At 36.1% G+C, this 20,592-nt stretch overlaps 1 protein-coding gene across 1 annotated transcript; it reads left to right on the forward strand.

The window, feature by feature from the left end:
• Positions 1-24: 24 nt before the first annotated feature.
• LOC133521911 (beta-galactoside alpha-2,6-sialyltransferase 2) lies at positions 25-20,083 on the forward strand. The gene is made up of 5 exons (XM_061857034.1): positions 25-866; positions 13,918-14,015; positions 18,601-18,746; positions 19,050-19,180; positions 19,462-20,083. Exons 1-5 carry the CDS (start codon positions 143-145, stop codon positions 19,707-19,709), a joined length of 1,347 nt encoding a protein of 448 aa, XP_061713018.1. The 5' UTR covers positions 25-142; the 3' UTR covers positions 19,710-20,083.
• The last annotated feature ends 509 nt before the right edge of the window (positions 20,084-20,592 follow it).

Consider the following 20,592-nt stretch of genomic DNA (forward strand, 5'->3'; position numbering starts at 1 on the left):
GCGCGGAAGCGCAGGCGCGCTGACCGGCGCCCGGCGCCCAGCTCATCAAGTCCCGATCTTGCCTCAAATAGTCTTTATTTCGCGTGTCACCGTCACACGTGCTCATCCTGTCTCGTCTCACTACTTTCCGTTAACAACTAGAATGAAAGCAATAATTTTAATCGTAGTTCTTATAATTTCATTAATTGTTATAATAGATTGCGTTAATATACTCATTATCAACTTCTGGAGAACCCCTAAACGCATGCCTGTGAATATATCATCTTTGTCGAACCGAGGTGTTCAGATTGTTTCAAGAACAGCTCTGAACATACCGAGTAATAAGCTAAACGCCGATAAAAAACGCCGTTCAGCCGTCGCTCCTTATATAAGAAACAAAATTGCAAAGGAAACCGACCATAATAGATCAACTGCACCGACCAATGTGATCAGGAAGATTGAAGGCAGCCCTAGATTTCCAAATATTCATGATGTCGTTTTAGAACTTGACAGCAACAAGTACTTCTGCAACGATTCGGAATCTGTGGAATGTGCCACTCTCACATCTATATTCGGGGAATCGATTCAGAAGGAGTTGTCCAGAGTTTTGACCTATGACAGCAATGTTTTCCGCTCCGGTTTGGAGAAGCTGAACACTTACCATGTGCGATTTAATGGTACATATAGGCAGCTGCGGTCGCGAGATGAGATAATGTGCGCTCTGAGTCGGGTGCGCGTGCGTACGTTGACGGGGCAGGAGCAGTCGCTGACGCAGCACGGGGTGGCCGCGCCGCCCGAGCTGCTACAGCACGGTCTCCGCTACTCGAAGTGTGCCGTGGTGTCCAGCGCTGGTGCACTGCTTGGCTCCCGCCTTGGACGCTTCATTGGTAATTATGATAACTTCTTTCTTTCCTCACTCTGCAATGTTAACACAACGGTCTAACAGCCCGGCTACGACATCGCGCGGCGGCGGCAGCGGCGAGCGGCGACCATAAGTTGGAGCGAGACACAGCGATCCAACCTTTCGTTCCCACCTATGGCCGCCGCTCGTCGCTGCCGCCGCCGCGTGAAGTCGTGGCTGGGCCGTAACATAATATCACTCGACTCTTGTCATGTAGGTACCTATATACTGATTAACAAGAATGGTTTAGGAGGAAGAGCAGTACCCTTTTTGGTCAGTTGTTGTTCGCTCACTGGTATTAGGTATACCATTTAGTTAGCATTGCTAATTTTGCAATATCGTACCGTAAGGTTTAATTTTAATGGTAGGTAGGTGGAAATCATATTCCGTTCGACTATTATCCTCAGATGGAAGGCTGGTGATAATTAAATACCTAAGACTGGCTAAGACATATGATCATTGCAGAATTGAACAAAAAAAAGAGGTACTTATTACATGCTTGTGATAGGCGTTTCCGACGTACGATATCAGCAAGGTCATACTTGTATGACGAATACCTATATTTGCGACTTATATGTTAACCTTCTGGGCGCTAGAATGAGGAAGTATCTACCTTGAATGAGCTGGAGAAAGTGACTAATAAACCCTTTCTGCACCAAGGACACACTACACGTCAAGAAATATAAACTAATTATAAATTAAAAACTACGTATATGTTTCTGTACCTAGTTTTATTATCCTAGTCTAGTTATATTTACTTCTAAAGCTTTAATGTTATACAGTGTATAAATTCAACACGGGCAAACCTTATACGGTGGTTAGCATGACACCTGAGAAGTATATTGAGATAACTTTTGGTTAGAAATACAATGAAAATATTAACCATAAAAAATGATTCGGCCCGCAATGTAACGCAACACACAAGATACGAGCTTTTTATAATAACTGTCATCGCTTGTTGACAGTTACTAAAAAAGCTCGTACCTATCTCGTAATGTCAAGTCATGCTATGTCTCGTAATATTTGTAAATTTCCAAAAATAAGTGTGAAAAAACTTCTGAATTCATTATTACACTGGTAATTTCTGTTTGGTTTGATTTATTGCCCGTATTGTATTTACACACTGGACATACGAAGAGCTAAAGATACCTAATAGTGGGCTACCACTTCTCCATACAGACGAAGTCCCCAATTATTATGATATTATTATTTACCTACAAATTGCGTAAAAATATTTCCCATAATGTCAATATCCAGAAAATAATTTCGGGACTACGTTTGTATGGAGAAGTGGTTGACGTAGTCCCCTTTTGTTCTAAAAAAAAATCTTAGAGTCATTGCTGTGTATATCCGTTCAAACAAGTTTATCAGTAGAAAAAGTCGCAAATTTCATATTTTTCAAACTTGCCGGTTTTTTCTATTGCATGGCGGAAATGGCTTGATAGACTATATCTTCCAATCTTAAGGTAGCTACGAGTAGATTGGTATAAGTGGCTTAGATTGGCTACTTGTAATGGGGTTTTAAAAGACAATCTTGGTATTGAGAAACTGATTCTGAAGAACATAGATACTGCATCAGAATTTTAGGTTTAAAACGAACTGTATAGCAATGCAATAAGTATAACTATTTACGTTTTAATTAATTACCTATGTCACATGCGTTTCGAATAAGTCTTCTTGTCGGTTTGCCCTGTGTTTTTGAGTCACTTTGTTCATTGCTATTAGATACTATACCTACTACCTATTACCGAATGAATCATCGTGTTTTCAACTTAGTAATAACCGTATTTACGTATGTGCAGCGCTGTTTGAGTATATGTAAGTATTTCGTTAGACACTTCTATGTTTGTATACAGTTAGTGTCCTCAATATATTTTAGTAACTATCTAATCTGTGTAGGTATATATTATATTATTACTTGACTCGTTTTTGTTGGGGCAATAGCCCGCAATGAGCGCGAATTTGTTACTCACAAAAACGACGTTACTCAGGAAAAATCAGCTGTAATTCGCTTTTAGGAGCAAATTGATGTCACCAAGAGTGACACTACCTCTACCTTGATACTTAAGGGGAGATGGATCCTGAGATATCAATTGCTTGAATGTTTAATTGTTGAAATTTTAAGTAGTTCACCTATTTGCCTTTTGACTAAATATTGGCGGTGGGCACAAACAGGTACGTATATAAACAAGTACACCCTGCACAGGGTTCGATGCCTTACTTTTAGGTAACTTGCATACAATGTTAGTAAATACATCCTATGAACACGTGTGCACGTTAACTGACTCAACTAAAAAAAACAAAGGCGTGCAGCTCTGGAGCCGATATCAGAGGCCGTATTTACTTTCTCTATCAAATGTCAATTATCAGTTGCTAAACATTTGATAAATTCGTATTCGCCGTGTTTTAACTCCTTTCATTTTAAGGGTGCATTCCCGAGTTTGAATTAAGTTACTTTCTCAAAGATTCTAATTAACTCCATTAACATCCAACGGAGATAATCGAAAATTTGTTTCTACCTAATCTCCCCTGTGAACGTTTAGGGCTCCTCTACACGATGGCCCAGCGTAGGCCAGTCCAAGGGACGCAGCTATGCGGTGAAATGAGATAGCAATATCACTTGCTCCCTCTAACGCATAAATGCGTCCCTAGGACTGGCCTACGCTGGGCCATCATGTAGAGGAGCCATTAAACTTACCATGGGGCTTGTTTACATATGAATTAGTGATTAGTTACGTTTATACATTTGCTACTAAAGACAAGTACTATCTTAGACGATCGATGTTCCAAATGTTATTGCTATGTCAAAGTTTTCAATTGATTGGTTAAGTTAAATAGCATGCACACATGTTACAACAACGCTATGTGCAGCATTTTCACGAGTTCTTTTTTAGAGTTTCGTATACAACTAGTGTCATGTAGTATCGCCATGTACGTCAGTCTGTCCGATATAAAGTATTTTGGTTTTATGGAAAGAAAACGTTCCAAATAATCTTACGTTAGTATACTTCAGAAACTAGAGTCGAAAAATAAAAGGTTTCAAACAGTAAAGTAATAAGGGAAAACAAATTATGTTATCTGTTTTTGGATTTGAGTTTACAAGTAAGTGTTAAGGTAGTAAGTATCTACGTGTTACATCACATATGTATGTAAAGGGTGTTGGCAGTGCTATTTACCTGTTTAGCGTCGGCGTAGTGTTATAGTGGTTGGAGGTTGAGCGCCAGGTGATCGACCGAGCATTGTGCACTTATCATCGGATCTGCGCGTGCGTGTGCTTTGTGGCCACATTGACATGCGCGACAAAGCCTCTTCGCCGAACGGCCCAAATCGTAACACGAATTACTTGAATTATTAATGCTCAAAGGTCTTCACCGATTACTCAGTCGAAAAGGAAACAATCCAGCTTTTGTTAATTTTATTATCTCACGCGACAAACAATTGACTTATCCTGGTTTGCGTTCAAGATGCGTCTTAGTGTCTTTTAATGGCGATATCGTAGGTAAATATATCGTAGTAGGATAGAGTCGTTATCTATCTGCGTTGATGTGGGATCTGCGATGGTTTATTCATGCTCTGCTCTACTCTACTAGGCTCGTACTGCTCTGAAATGCGCGTCAGCTCGATATTATGCTGATATGGTAGTTGATTATGTACCGGCAGTTTATAAACAAATGCCGTGGCGCCTTCACTTTTCTGTAAAACCTTCGCGTATCGCGAGGGAAATCCATTTAATGGTGCGAAAGATATTCTGCCGATAAAAGGATATATAAAGTAAAAAGCGGCCAAGTGCGAGTCGGACTCGCCCATGAAGGGTTCCGTACCATTTATGACGTATTAAAAAAACTACTCACTAGATCTCGTTCAAACCAATTTTCGGTGGAAGTTTGCATGGTAATGTATATCATATATATTTTTTAGATTTTTCATTCTGTTATTTTAGAAGTTACAGGGGGGAGGGGGGGGGGGCACACATTTTACCACTTTGGAAGTGTCTCTCGCGGAAACTATTCAGTTTAGAAAAAAATGATATTAGATACCCCACACGTATGGGTTTGATGAAAAAAGATTTTTTGAGTTTCAGTTCTAAGTATGGGGAACCCCCAAAATTTATTGTTTTTTTTTTCTATTTTTGTGCGAAAATCTTAATGCGGTTCATAGAATATATCTACTTACCAAGTTTGAACAGTATAGCTCTTATAGTTTCGGAAAAAAGTGGCTGTGATATAATCGGACAGACAGACGGACATGACGAATCTATAAGGGTTCCGTTTTTTGCTATTTGGCTACGGAACCCTAAAAACGTACCTTAAACTAAAAGAGAATAATACTGTACGGTATTTAAATTGCATTTGATGTTCTATCTTTGAATCTCAGACTACTTTATAGTTCTATAATAGTACATTATAATACAAGTGCGAAAAATAGGAAATACGAAACGAGTGGCGATAAATTAAAACACGACCGAAGGGAGTTTACACGTTTTACAGTACATATGGGCCTTTTAATATTCGACATAGTAACGTAATATCCTAATTTTCGCACTAGTGCGGTAAAGTATATGTACTGTAATAATATATTATAATGTTCTATATTACAATGTGCATGCTAAATTCAAATAAAGGAATTTGAAACTAATTTTTGCAGTAACGAAGAAATTAGCGGGAAGGTAGACACTGATGGCATAATGAATATAAGATGTATATTTAATATAATCCACCCCAAAAATATGTTCTACCCAAAAAAATGCATAAGGTATTCACAGTCAGATTTCAAAGCGCAATTCACAAAGCTACGACGAACTATGGTATGAGGCATATTACTTTTAGTCGGTTTAAAATCGTTATCCTGTAAATCGCACATTAGATGACGCACATTTTTCATAATTAAAATATAGGGGAAGTCCCGTAAAGCCGGATGGCACCGGCGCCTAGTAGTAGGAGGGTGGGGGGGGGGGGGGGGTTGTGTTTTTGTAGCGAACACACTGCGTTTGCACCTTCATTTCCCCTTGGCTTCGCGTTTTCTTGAACTTTTTTATACCATTGGTTTGTTTTCCTTTTCACCACCTCCCACTTTCACACTTCTCCATTTACTTTCTTTCCTCTCTCTCCTCCCTTTCTTTTGGATTTACACTTTAGATTTTTTTCAACTGCTTTACAACGTGTTTTGGCAGCATCTAGTAGTAGCAGTAGTCCATTCTTCTGTCTAAAACATCGTAGGTACACGTAACGTAAAGTGACGCAGTGTGTTCGCTACAAAAACACAACCCCCCCCCACCCTCCTACTACTAGGCGCCGGTGCCATCCGGCTTTACGGGACTTCCCCTATATTTTAATTATGAAAAATGTGCGTCATCTAATGTGCGATTTACAGGATAACGATTTTAAACCGACTAAAAGTAATATGCCTCATACCATAGTTCGTCGTAGCTTTGTGAATTGCGCTTTGAAATCTGACTGTGAATACCTTATGCATTTTTTTGGGTAGAACATATTTTTGGGGTGGATTATATTAAATATACATCTTATATTCATTATGCCATCAGTGTCTACCTTCCCGCTAATTTCTTCGTTACTGCAAAAATTAGTTTCAAATTCCTTTATTTGAATTTAGCATGCACATTGTAATATAGAACATTATAATATATTATTACAGTACATATACTTTACCGCACTAGTGCGAAAATTAGGATATTACGTTACTATGTCGAATATTAAAAGGCCCATATGTACTGTAAAACGTGTAAACTCCCTTCGGTCGTGTTTTAATTTATCGCCACTCGTTTCGTATTTCCTATTTTTCGCACTTGTATTATAATGTACTATTATAGAACTATAAAGTAGTCTGAGTATAAAGTAGTCCGGTCGTCGAGGTAGGTCAAATAATGTATCGTTTACATTGTAGTTAGTTACAAAGTCAGAAATGGTAGTTTCATCATGGGTCACGTTTACTCTATGTTGTCCTGTATAATATTATTAGTAATAGTAACAATTAAAATTATTAAATCAATTATTGTGGGATAGGTATATTGTTCTCAGAAAATGTTTGACGTATATTATTACTTTATGATTAGTAATACTTCGTAACAAATTGCTTTTTTCAATATTTAATATTAATTAATAATGGTTATTATTTTATTTAGTTATTTGGTGGTAGTTCATGTTGTCACTACAATCGATAATCGTGCTCGACATGGTAACAATGTAAACTTTAGTGGAGGATTTGACAACAGTCAACTGTCAAATAACTAATTAGTTGTATCTAGCCACCATTCTCGCACAATCAAGACAAGACTACGATTGCTACCCAAAATATTATAAACACAGATTATCATCATCTTCATTGTACAAAATACAACAATATTCAAATAGCCGATTAAGTTATTTCTGTAAATAGTCGTGTGTAAGTATCTTTAAGACCGACAACAGTTTGATAGCAAGGCCACTTATTGCAGTAGGCTTATCGTGTATTAAATTGCCTAAAAAATAAGAACGGAGGCAACTGAAATTATATTTTGTATTCCCCAAGCCTATGTGTTGTTGATGTAGACCCCACTGTGCGGCAGGCCAAAGGTAAAAGTTGAGATGATTCATAAAATAAACAAAATGGACGGAGACTGTTAGTCATGCAGTAACCGCAACTAATGTCATTGTCCTTTTTCAAAAATGTACCTACGGTGATAAAACAGGTGCTTTAACCAAGAAAATTATTCTTACATACGAAAGTGTAAATAATAATGATAATTTTTAAAATATTTTACATTCAATGTTTTATTTAACGTAGTAAAAATTCATGCATGCATAAGATTTACTTTCTTTTTCTCTTGATTATGTTCCTTGCAAATGAATCAAAAGTCTTACAATAAAAAACAAATTCAGACATTCCCGATATTAACAATATATTACTCAACCTCTGACTCATGGAAAGTCCAGTCGCCATCAGATACATCGGAGTGGCCAAGGTGCTCTTAAATATCTGAACAATTGAACACACGCTATAATGTATTGAAAAAAGAGGTATTGTTCAGATATTTGCGAACACCTTGGCCGCTCCTATAAATCGGATGGCGTACCGTACCTATACCTACACATTTCACTGAATTTTAGTATTGTGGGTACCATGCATTTTGCGGAAAGCTTTTTACCTGTGCTTATTATACAATACATACATGACACAGAGCGTAGCGTATCGGTATCTTCGGTTTAATCTAAGTACTTAAAACATGGACGTATATACGCCTATACGTCCATGTTTGAGGTACTTAGATTAAACCGAATCTCACCGAACCTCAGAATTCTGAGGTATTCTGATACTGGGTAAGTTATCTCTTACCAAAGGTCGTAAAAAGGAACACTTACGCCTGTCACAGACATTTTTGATAGTCTAAGATTTGAAAGTAAATAAAATACTAATACTTAATGAAAGGAAACCGAAATTTCTCTAATAAGGTATAGCGTTCTTGACTCATACTTGCATGATGCCGGTCGTTCCGTATCAGGTTTAATTTTGTTAGCTAACAGTACCTACTTGATTCTGACTACTAATAATGAAGAACAAGTTCTGCGTTCCTTGTCGGTGTCAAAACATCAGGTTACAGTTCTTGTTAGTCTCTTGTGCTTTACTTTTTGTTCAAACATGCTATGTTTCCGCAGCAGCTTTCCTGTTTGCTTGTATTATTCTCACAATCCTTGAAAGTAACAAAGCGTTAATCTAAAATTCGTTTATTAAATCTCGTTCAAGGTGCTGGCAGCCCTGGCGATAAAGTAACTGAATGAGAGAGGACGAACATATGATGATAAATCCAGTATGATTTTTTTTTAATTAAAAATTAGAGTCTACTACACTGTAAAACTGGAAGTCGGAAATCTTGGGACTTACAGTTCTTGAACAGGTGAACAGATATGGATGGTTAACTAATACTAAATAGAGCTAAATATAGAATCAGTTAGTAGAGTCGTAGTATTGTTTGCGCTGCGGGGCCCGCGCCGCGGAGTCATCAACCCACGCGTGCAAGGGCCGTGCATTATTCATACGAGGCGCTGGTCCTATTGTGCTGCGCTGAGTTGCTCAGACCGCTGTTGCGATTTACTGTGTGATCACAGGCGAAAGCAAAATTATGCCGCTCATGTATGTGCACGTCTGTATTAAACCAGTAGTTACGAATAATAACCGCATTCTAGATGATTAAAATATTGGCTACCACATCAGTACTTTGATGTTGAAAGTGGCGATGATGAAATCATGGTTAAGTTAAATCTTGTCGTTGACATGTTATTGTCAATCGTTTGATTTATTGTTATGGTATTTATTGTGATGGGTGATTCCTATGTGAACCCACCCAACTATATTCCAGTACCAAACAGAACTATGGTTCACAACTTCGATAAGTAATTAATATAAACACCTACCTCCTTATTCATAAACGTGTACTAAAGTTATGATGCCGCTAATAATCGTTTGTCCCTTTCCGACGTATTGGTATGATGGAAAGGGACAAACGATTATTAGCAGCATCGTAACTTTAGTATGTACACGTTTATGAATAAGGGGGCTATGTGTTTTTCTTTAAATAAAAAAAAATATAAACTACGAAAGTCGGATAATAGTCGCACCAGAACGAAGATATTCGAGTTAATTTTGGAGTATAAATTGAAGCTTATGGACTATAGTTGAGTGGTTTTACGGTATTTCAGTATATTTCAGTTAAAAGAAATCTTTATTCTCAAAAGAATTACAATAAATTCGCTTATATGAGAAATGTACAATTTAAGTTAGTTTTCGTTAGCGTGCAGTATTTAACAATTATTAGTAACTTAATCTGAACATAAACAGGTTAATTAGTAACTTAATCTAAACAAAAACAATTATATAATATCCAAAATTAGTGGATAATTTTAGTTGCTAAGCAGGCCAGTGTGCAACGTGTTGCTCTGGCCGGTCGTACGAGTAGTTTTACATACATTTATTGCTCGTAATTATTGTCCGTACCTAGGTACAATACATCTTTCTGCTATAAATTAGTTGACCAATGACACATCACGGGTAATATTATGATAAGTACGCAGGCGTGTTGCAATCGCGACACGCTGTAAATTGCCGTCAGACAATAGAATAAGTGCGGCTTCCACGCACCACATACATAATTGAACAGTTTTATTTTCCATTAAATTGTGCTGGATTGTCTCGGCATTTTCTTTGCTTTCGTGGCGACGAGCGCGTGACTGGCCCTGCTGATGTACGAACAATAAAACCTTCTCTACAGTATACCATAACCACTAAAAGTTATTTTTACATGTTTTATAGGTACTTTTGTCTGTTAAATATCTGATTTTATCAAACGTATTCAAACTTTATATCAACCATTGTCATTGAAGGTAAACTGTATTTTTCCTGTATAAATATTAACGGGTTGTAGGCGAATCAACTTTACCATTACGTTACGTTGTGTCTCCTAATCACACTATTCACGCTTTAAAACCACGGTTATATAGGACTAGCAGTGGATCATAGTTCGACTTTTGGTTGTTGTTTTGGCTTATACCATTATAAGCCATGGTTTTTAATCCTAGGCCACTCACATAGTTTTTAAACTTTTAAATTCACCAGATTTGCATTTTTGTAGAATTACTCATACAAGTTTAGTGGTCAATACTTAATATCAATAGAAGTAAGCTGCCGTAATCTACCCTAAAGAAATAATAGTAAACTTTTTTAGAGTAATACCATAATAATACAACATTCAACATTTACGAAGATAATTTTATACCTATCTACTATAAGTCTATGCAGGGTTAGCTTGGTCGATCTCTATCTGTGCTGTACGGATATGGGTCGCTGTTCTCTACATAACATCGCGTCATTATCAAATGACAGTGTCCGTCTCTTTCAATTTCGCGGTTTTAGAAAGTGACGGTCATTTTGTCACTTCGATAACGCCATCCATCTTTCGCCAGCTGGCCTAATGGCTCATAGTTGCTTTTGCTAAATTTTAGTAAATGCAAATGAAGGTTGTATGACCTTTAAAGGTTTATGTTTTCAGGATTTATCAGACTAATAAAGAACATTACTGTGTTCTAGTATAATCATAAGTGTAATTCAAATCAAAACACGCAAAATCTGGTGAAAATAGTGTTATTTTTTGAGGATTTATCGGTTTTATAAATAAGGATATTGGGTTCTCGTTCATTAATAAGTGTTATTCAAAGGAAACCTGATGCAGAACCCAACACAGACCACCCAAAGCCTGGTGAAATTTAATGTTTTCAGGATTTTTCATCTTAAAAAGGAACATTGCTGAGCTGTCGCACATTAATTAATAAGAGTAATTCAAAGAAATCCAGAAAACACCCAAAATCTGGTGAATTTAGTGTTACTTAGTTGCTGTATTCTGTAAGGTGGTTATTTTCCAGTCGATCGCCTCTTAAGAGTCACACGAACCGGCGGGTTCGAATGATTTTAAAGTTCCGTTGTGGACCCTAACCATGAACAATAAGAACATATTATTATTATTAGCTAAAGGAAGGATGCATAGCATGAAGAACTTGATGAGTAGCAAGTAGGTGTTAACTAATATGCATAATAGATGAACAGATATAATGTAAATATATAGATAAAGATGAACCATACGAAAAACTTGAGCGGTTTTCTATCTATGTTTTTGGTTTTATGATTGTCAATTTATGTTGTCACCATACCAGCTCGTAAAGGCTCTTTTTATTCTTCAAAAACTGACGAGAAAGTTGTAAAAGTGGCAAAGTAATTGAATGCAAATTTTGAGTTGTTTCTTTATGTTGGTTGGTTGGATTGACATTTTAAACGATTGATTTTTATGAATTGATTTTGAATTATCAATATTTAAAAGCGTTCATTTAGAATAGAATAGAATAATATTTATTCAGACAAAACATCAATTATTACAAAGAAGATAATACATTAACAACAACAAGAATTAAAAAAGAAACAGTGGAAGTTGAATAGTACAGATAAGGATGTGAGGCTGAAATGGTCTCCACTCAGCATTGCAGTTGGCACGACTAAGCGTTGTCAACGGCGCTGGTTTTCTGTGGAGCCAGTGAGGTGAGCGGAACGGCATACTGCGCGACTTGTGTGACAGATAATAATAAATAATCAGTTATCAATAGGCAATATCAAATAAAAATACTTATAAATAACAGCTATTAAGGTACACATTATTATACATTATACATGCGAGTTCATTATATTGCAGTAACCAGATATTTACTTGGGGGTTAATCATATTTAGGAACTGAGGTTATGTAGAATGATGCCCTTAGACAGCAGTACCTACCCTGTTGAGCTATCAGGTGTGTTTTCAGTTTAGATTTGAAGCTACTAACAGTTGTGCTCTCCCAAATAGGAGGCGGAAGGTTGTTCCATTTAGATTTGATTTGTAATGTTTTACAGTTAGTAGCTTATATTTCTGTGTTTCAGTCGGTAGCAAAATGTGTTTAACCGTCGTGCCTTGACACTTTTTTAACTACGAATGTAACGAGTTTTGGAATTTTCCGCTTGCTCAGGTATCAATGTTAGGGATTAAACAACAACTTTGCCCCTTAGTAATTTGTTTTACTACTATTTAATGCGCGTGTATTTTGAAAGAATATGTAGAACAAATTACAAAATGTACTTAATAAAGACGAGACCTTTTAATAGATTGCTATAAAAAGTAAGTAGGTTATAATTTCCTAATCTCAAAGGGAAAATTAAAACATTCAGCGCGTCACTTTTCAAGGTTCGTCGCGATAAATAACAATGCATATCTATTATGATGTTTTATTGGTTTGGGTCTGCTCTCAATTCGAGTTTTGCAATTTACGCTTTTAAGGTAGGCATAATTTTAAACTGATTGGGCCTTGCATTGACCACAACAAAATAGGTTTTCGATTGTCACGACCGTCGTGATTCGAAATGGTTGAGGCGGTTGATAGAGAAATTAGTCAGCAATACTCGGAGGTTTATAATACTCTTTCATGAATAAAAGATAAAGGTCTTATTGGTATAACAATTTGCATTATACATATGACCTTTTAAAAATCTTATTTACATTGCATAGCGGAAGTGAAATCATCGATACGGGAAATCCGATTTAATCAATACTTAATATTGCAGCTCAGGAATACAAGTCTGTGCACAGTCGAACTCAAAGATATTTATGTATGTTTACATTTTTAAAAAGTCTGATGCAAAGTGGCTCTAAACATATTTTTGACGTCGACTGTACAAAATGCATGTGTGATTATTATGTCTTTATAATTACAAATAATAATCATTATTCAGGAAATGTATTTTAATATACACGTAATAGGTTTATACAAAATAATGTTCATTTCAAAGGCCGTTCATGCCGCCTGGCCAATTCATGAATTCCATCGCACTTATAAAAATAATACCTCATATGTATAAATAAATAATAGATACAGGACATTCCTACACATATTGACTAAGATAAAATAAATACATAAATGAAATGAATATACATATATAACTATATCAACGCAAAGCGGGTAACTTTCGTCATAAAGACTCTTTTAAGGCCTCCAATAAGCATGAAACTTGCTATTTTTGTTGCGGTGTATTTCCCTTTTAGTGCCCCTTTTTAGATCGACTTAATATAGAGGTATTCTCATCCAGCAGAAAGCACGAAACCAGGCATGCATATAGCTTTTACGTTTATAAGAATAAATAAAAGTAAATACACGCCCAGAAGTTACCTTTTCCCCCCTCCCCCACTTTTATATCATCATTTTTAGTTAGTATACATTTTCATATAACTGAAAGCTACAGTAATAATGTCTAGAAGTATAACTCAGTAAAATTCTCTACAATATTGACTTTGGAACTTGGGAAGTATATCGTCCAGACCTACAGTGTTCTAATTCTAATTCTAATGTGCAAACAATGTTTTATTGTGCTTGACACCGCTGTACTGGCCACATTCTTATTGCCCGTAAGGCCCGTCCTTAGATATATGTCAATAATGTTACGTGTATAATAATTATTAATGCTTTTCTTTAATTTAGACTCGCACGATATGGTTGTACGTTTCAACAACGCACCTACTGAAAACTACACTGAAGATGTCGGTTCCAAAACGACTTTTCGTATCATTAACTCACAAGTAAGTATATTTGTATACATGTGCTTATACTGCGATGTGTTTATTGGGACCGTGCGAAGTACATGGTGGGGTGCAAGTAAAGCGATCCCAGTGCATAAGGTGGTAAAAATTTGAACTAACTGCGGATAGCGTCTTTAACATTTCGTACAAGTTATGTGGCTCAAATCGAAACTTTAATTTACGATTACTCATGAAATATTCATTTAAATTGTATGGTGTAAGGGACCATTGTATTAATCTGTATGAAATGCTTAATATAACTAACGTATTTTATCCGTGTAAATACTTAAATAGCTTTGCAAATGCCACATATTATGTGATCTTTTCCCATCTGACGTTTTCCCCTAGACTTGCGGACGCTAAGTTGCGTGACAGTCGTGCACATAGCGAATAGGTAAATAATAGAGATGCAACGAATATTCGGCCACTATTCTTTATCCGGCCTATTCGGCCACAATTTCACTATTCGGCCGAATACCGAATAGTACGTTAACACGTAGATAACGGTAAACAAGGGGTAAAACAAGTAACAAACTACAAGTAATCAATTATTAAGATCAGTAATCAGACTACCTATTATATTCATAGATAGTACAGAAGCATGAGAAAAATAATACAAAATATTTTTTTTAATCACACGACGAAAACTAACACACCGCAATGTCCGCGGCTATTCGGCCAGTGACTCCGCCGGATATTCGGTATTCGGCTAAGCCACTATTTGTTGCATCTCTAGTAAATAGCACGCATAAAAACAAATCAATGTCTCTTTTTAACGAACTGCAAATAAAGAAGAAGGTTATGAAACTTATGAATTCCCCTGTATTATTTTGTATTTATGTTATGTACCTATACCTCAGTAGGGCTAAGATGGTCGGCTCTTTATCATTTGTCAGCGTGCCTGTCACGTTCTAACAAGTGTGTAAGCGCGAAAGTGACGGGCATAGTGACAAGTGATAAAAAGCGGCCAGTGCGAGTCGGACTGGCCCATGAAGGGCTCCGTACCATTTATGAGGTATAAAAAAAAAACTACTTACTAGATCTCGTTCAAACCAATTTTCGGTAGGTGTTTGCATGGTAATGTACATCATATTTTTTTTAGTTTTATCATTCCGTTATTTTAGAAGTTACAGGGTGGGGGGAGGGGGGGGGGGGGCACACATTTTACTACTTTGGAAGTGTCTCTCGCGTAAACTATTCAGTTTAGAAAAAAATATATTAGCAACCTCAATATCATTTTTGAAGACCTATCCATAGATACCCCACACGTATGGGTTTGATGATTTTTTTTTATTTAATTTCTAAGTATGGGGAACCCCCAACATTTATTGTTTTATTTTTTCTATTTGTGTGTGAAAACCTTAATGCGAATCGCAGAATATATCTACTTACCAAGTTTCAACAGTATAGTTATAATAGTTTCGGAAAAAAGTGGCTGTGACATACGGACGGACAGACAGACAGACAGACATGACAAATCCATAAGGGTTCCGTTTTTTTGCCATTTGGCTACGGAACCCTAAAAATAGAACCATGCTGCCACCGCAGAACTCCTTGATTTCTAAATCAATTTGGAAATGTGTTTATCTTTGATTTATCTTTAAGTGTTTTTTTTAGATCGTAAAATTCTACTTTAGTTCTAGTACTTAGAGTTCATAGTCTTTGAAATAAGCTTTATTATAATCATTATCGGACTAAGGTTACAATACTTCATTCACAAAGGCTGATATTTGTATGTATTTTCATAAAAACATTTAAGGATAGTAGACCTTATTAACCTTAAATACGGCAAAGTTTAAGGCGTTAAACTCTCTCTATCTATCAAATTCTTCGGTGAAAGGCAAATAGTAATATCATATTTTTTTCGGGAATTTGTCCAAATTTCGTATTTTTCGGTGTTTTTTCTGTTTTATTCAGAAAAATAAAATGTCATACATAATGCCACTGATGAGTGATGACAGTGTCAAATATATAAAATGCCAGAAACTAACACATTAGACGTGCAACCTTAACCTTCCTGTTAAATTCCCAATTAAATTCATATGGAAAAATACAGAAGTTAAAATAAAATTTTTTCGGCTTTATTCGTTTTTTCCGAAGTATTGTAACTGAAATTTGCATTGTTTTTGTTTCACTAGAAACTTGAAAAAATCGAGTCGTTTGGATTTTTTTCCGTATTTTGCTGGTTTTTTTCAGCGCTAATCATAATTTAAATTTATTAATTTATTGATAGTCATCATTGTTTACTAACCATTTTTCTACATGTGTAACTACTAACAAAAATATGGATTTGAAAAAGTCTGAAATAAAATAAATTCATTCATTCATTCATAATAGGAAGTTTACAGTCACATACGATTTTCCGCTAATATTATAACCAGAGTAACCGGAACTCTATTTTCAACTCCTACGCTTACTCTGGTTATAATATTAGCTGAAAATCGTTGAGCATTAGACTTTTTGTTTGCCGCGATATCTATTGTGGAGTAGCAGTACTGAGAGTTCCGCTACTCGATGATAGATGTCGACTGCGAAAATAATAAGCATTTTGGTACCAAAACTGATGTATGGAGTGAGCACTCTATTACTTCTTATTTTTCTATGGTTCCGTCAAACAATTCCCAACGGTTGGCTACTCGCAACTCCCAAGCGTGTAAGCATTTCGAAAACCCCAGTGTAACGTGACCGTGAGATCCGTAATCTGTGAACTTAGTAAGTTAAGTACCCCTATATTCTGTTTTTTTTATTCCGTAGACTAAAATGACATTTCATGTGGTACTAAGAAATGTCATGTCTTACATATGAAACGTCATTTTAGTCTACGGAATAAAAAAACAGACTATAGTGTACATTTATTGGATAGCGAAACGTGGCGTACGTGTTTGCATTAAGTCTTATTTTGTATGCGATTTAGAAACGTCGCGCCAACCGGGACGTTTTGGAAACTCAAAATTTACACTAGGGGTACTGATAACAGAGTTAAAAGGAAACAGGTAGCTATTTTTAATGTATAGAATTGTAAAGCTTATTTATTAGTGATAAGCTTACAATACAACCTAATAAACATTGTTGTTCTGGTTTTGCAGAATTACTTCTAGCACTCGGAAAATGGCGTAAAAAACACGTCAAAAGTACGCTCCCTGTTAATGTCGTTTTTAAATGCTATTTTTTTCTAATCATATTATGGATCTATCAGCCTTGCACAATTCGATACCTTCATTATTCATCTTTAATTTAATTTATATTTTACGTGGGTTTCTTTGATTAAATACAAAATATGCATAATTTTCCAAGCCTGCCCCCTGCAGAATTGTATTAATCTATACGTTACATGCGAAACTGAAACACTGCAATGTTTTGGGGGAATATCTAAGGTATAAAGTAGATAAAAAATGGTGGTTATAAAATTTGCGGTATAATGGGCCTCGGCAAAGTTGCAAGATTGTGTTGGACACACTTTAGTAAAGTATACATCATTTTCATAGATTGACCGGGTGTTTACGTCTTCAGGCAATCTGGAGCTTTCCAAGGTTTCCCATATATTCTCCATGTGAATTGTATATAATTATATCATGTTTTAATACTTACGAAATAAGCTATCAAAGTGTGCCTAAACTTTTTATTTATTTTAAGCTTTATTTTATATTTAATTAGTTGAACCTAGTATGCGTCTAGGTATGTGTAATCGAAGAGCTTTGGTACTTATACCAGTTGCGTATGATAAGCAAGCGATATTAATAATTAATTACAGCGCCATTCCGTGTTGAGTAGCTGAACCACATTGGCGTTGGGCGAGCTTTTGTATAATATATTAAGTTAAGATTCAAAACGCGATTTTAACGATTTTAAATTTTAATAAATCGAACAAATTTCAATTTTTTTCAATGTCTACATTTCGAAAAAAAGTTTTAATTGCATCGTCCTTTCATTTGGGAAAGAAAGACGATCGAAAACATTTTTTTGAGTAAATGTAATTTGTAAGCGCATAAATTAATTTATTACAGATTACAATTACAAAATGTAGTTATTACTTCGCTTACTAATAAAAAAATGTAGGCAGTAATCGTCAATCAAAGGCTCAACTACTTTTTCCTAGTAATTGTAATTTGTAGTTACAACTACATTTTGTAATTATAATCGTTAATCTGTAATCCAACTACTTTTTGCCAAACACTGTTGTGAGGTACCTAGTAACGTGGCGGTGTTCTAGCAAAACCCAAAGCACTCTATAAAGGGGCCCACTGATTACCAGTCCGCGTAGCCAACGTGCCAATCGTTAGCGCTTCGTAGCGAACGAAACGTAACTGCCACTGTCGCACTAATATATATAAGAGTGATAGAGAAAAATGGCTACGATACGCTACGGAGCGTTAACGATTGGCACGCTGGCTACGCGGCCAGTTCGCCGGACGGTATTGGCCTGTCAGTTATTCGCAATTGTCAGTTTTTGCGAATAACTGACAGGCCGATATCGTCCGGCGAACTGGTAATCAGTGGGCCCCTTTAAAGCCAAAGATTCGGCCATATTATATTTAACCATTAATACTACTCACGATTATATACTGCGTTTGGTGGTTTGTACCAGGTTGTGGCCAAGACTGAATACAATTTCCTGGAAGATCCTCTGTATTGCAACATCTCGATCTTAATATGGGATCCTGCCAATTACTCTTCGAACCTGGATGATTGGTACCGGTCACCTGACTATCCTCTGTTTCAAGTGTATAAGAGGTAGGTAGGATACACATCGATATTATATATATATTTGTGATTTCTAAGATCATGACTTAAATTGGAATATAAACAGTTTAAAAAAAAACTATATGATAAAAAGCATCAAGGTTTCGATGTTTTTTTTCGTTTTGTTTTGTTACTGTAAGATAAGTTATGCGCACTTCGCGCACCCCTACTTCTTTAAAATAGGGATGAAGTTTACATATTTAGATCAATATTGACAAAAAATAACAAAAAAACATTTTAAAATGGCATCATAACATATGAAGAATTAACATTTTTTGGCTTGATCTTTTACAGGTTTTTGGAGTTAAATCCAGATGCTGATGTCCACATATTGAACCCGCAAGTGCTATGGGAAATATGGAATTTGTTACAAAGTTCCGCACCTAACCGAATTCGAAAAAATCCTCCATCGTCTGGCTTCATAGGTATTACTCATTATTATTATTCATTGAGAAGTTTTGTACATTTGTATTTGATTATAAAGCGATAAGTATGTGCCTACTTACTAATTGTTCTATGTAGGTATGTAGGTATGTATGTCTGTGTTATGCTGATGGGTAGGGATGTGTAACTATATCTTCCTCCTGTAACACACTGAACTTGTTATATGTGCGAAAATATGGTTGCATCACTTTCGTTTCGGATTTGTGTTTGCTAGCCTTCGAATTCAGCTCATAACGTAAATATATGATTTTTATATTTCCAGGAATATGGTTCGCACTGCACCGTTGTGCGAACGTCCGTGTGTTCGAGTACGTGCCTAGCTCGCGTGCCACAACACGCTGCCACTACTATTCGGCGCACGAAGACCGCCATTGCACGCTAGGCTCTTGGCACCCGCTAGCTCAAGAGAAAATTCTTGCTAATCTGATGCGTAATAACTCGGATTTCGATACTTATCAACGAGGATTTATTAATATACCAGGAGTAGAGTCTTTTGACTGCCCGGATTGATTTGAGATGTTACGCTCTTACTTCTAGGCTACCTGACACGGAAATAGTGTTTTTAATACAGTTGCTCAAAAAGTGCTATTTTATGTAGCTGTTTAGCGTGCGGAAAGTTGGATTTGGCGAACTAGTGCTTTTTACTTTTCCACTTTTCTTTTTAAAGCCGTATTTAGTATAAAAGTTGAATTTTATATGCAACTTTTAGTTAATATAGAACGTAATACAAGCGTTTCGAAAAATTGGAAACAACCCTATTGTCTTTAAGTTTTTTTTTATTGTACAAATGTTCGTTGGTATTTTGAAATTTGTGCAATTTTATAGTTGTAGTTGTTGACCTATTTTTTATTTTATTTCATGGTAATAAAGACAAGGTAATTGGATATACATATTGTAATAAAAAAAAAATATTTGGCTTAAAGTACTAACAAGAGCAACCCAGACAACTTAGCAAGTTTTCGCACAATCTGATTAATTTCTCAATTACATTGTGTGGTGTGGACGCAAACATTAAATCATCTCTGTCATCCCTATTGCTTCGATTATAAAGACCAGTAAACTGGACATTAGGTCAGCATTTAAATATGCATCAATCTCATCTACCGGCCTCACCATGTACAAAATTAAATCACTAATATTAGGTTAATGATGCCAACCGAGCTCTTGTAATAAACAATTTGCCCCCAAACCCGCATACTAACATCGAAATTAGGCATTTTTGCGTCCGCACCTCCTGATTTCATCGGTAGCGTCACAATCTCACAATCGAATCAACCACTTTACTCGTGACATTTATAAATCGAAATCGTTTATGACCCCCTTTTATCACATAGGTAATAATTGCAATATCTTACTTATCGACCAATTAGCCTGGTGTCTCACATCTACAAGA

This window comes from Cydia pomonella, chromosome 1 (assembly GCF_033807575.1).
Source record: "Cydia pomonella isolate Wapato2018A chromosome 1, ilCydPomo1, whole genome shotgun sequence".
Taxonomy (NCBI): domain Eukaryota; kingdom Metazoa; phylum Arthropoda; class Insecta; order Lepidoptera; family Tortricidae; genus Cydia; species Cydia pomonella.

Bases quoted from the DNA above. Each gene is read 5' to 3' on its own strand.
- LOC133521911 (XM_061857034.1), top strand. From the start codon at position 143: ATGAAAGCAATAATTTTAATCGTAGTTCTTATAATTTCATTAATTGTT. The intron at 867-13,917 runs GTAATTATGATA...TCTTTAATTTAG, and splicing joins CCGCCTTGGACGCTTCATTG to ACTCGCACGATATGGTTGTA. The intron at 18,747-19,049 runs GTAGGTAGGATA...GATCTTTTACAG, and splicing joins CTGTTTCAAGTGTATAAGAG to GTTTTTGGAGTTAAATCCAG.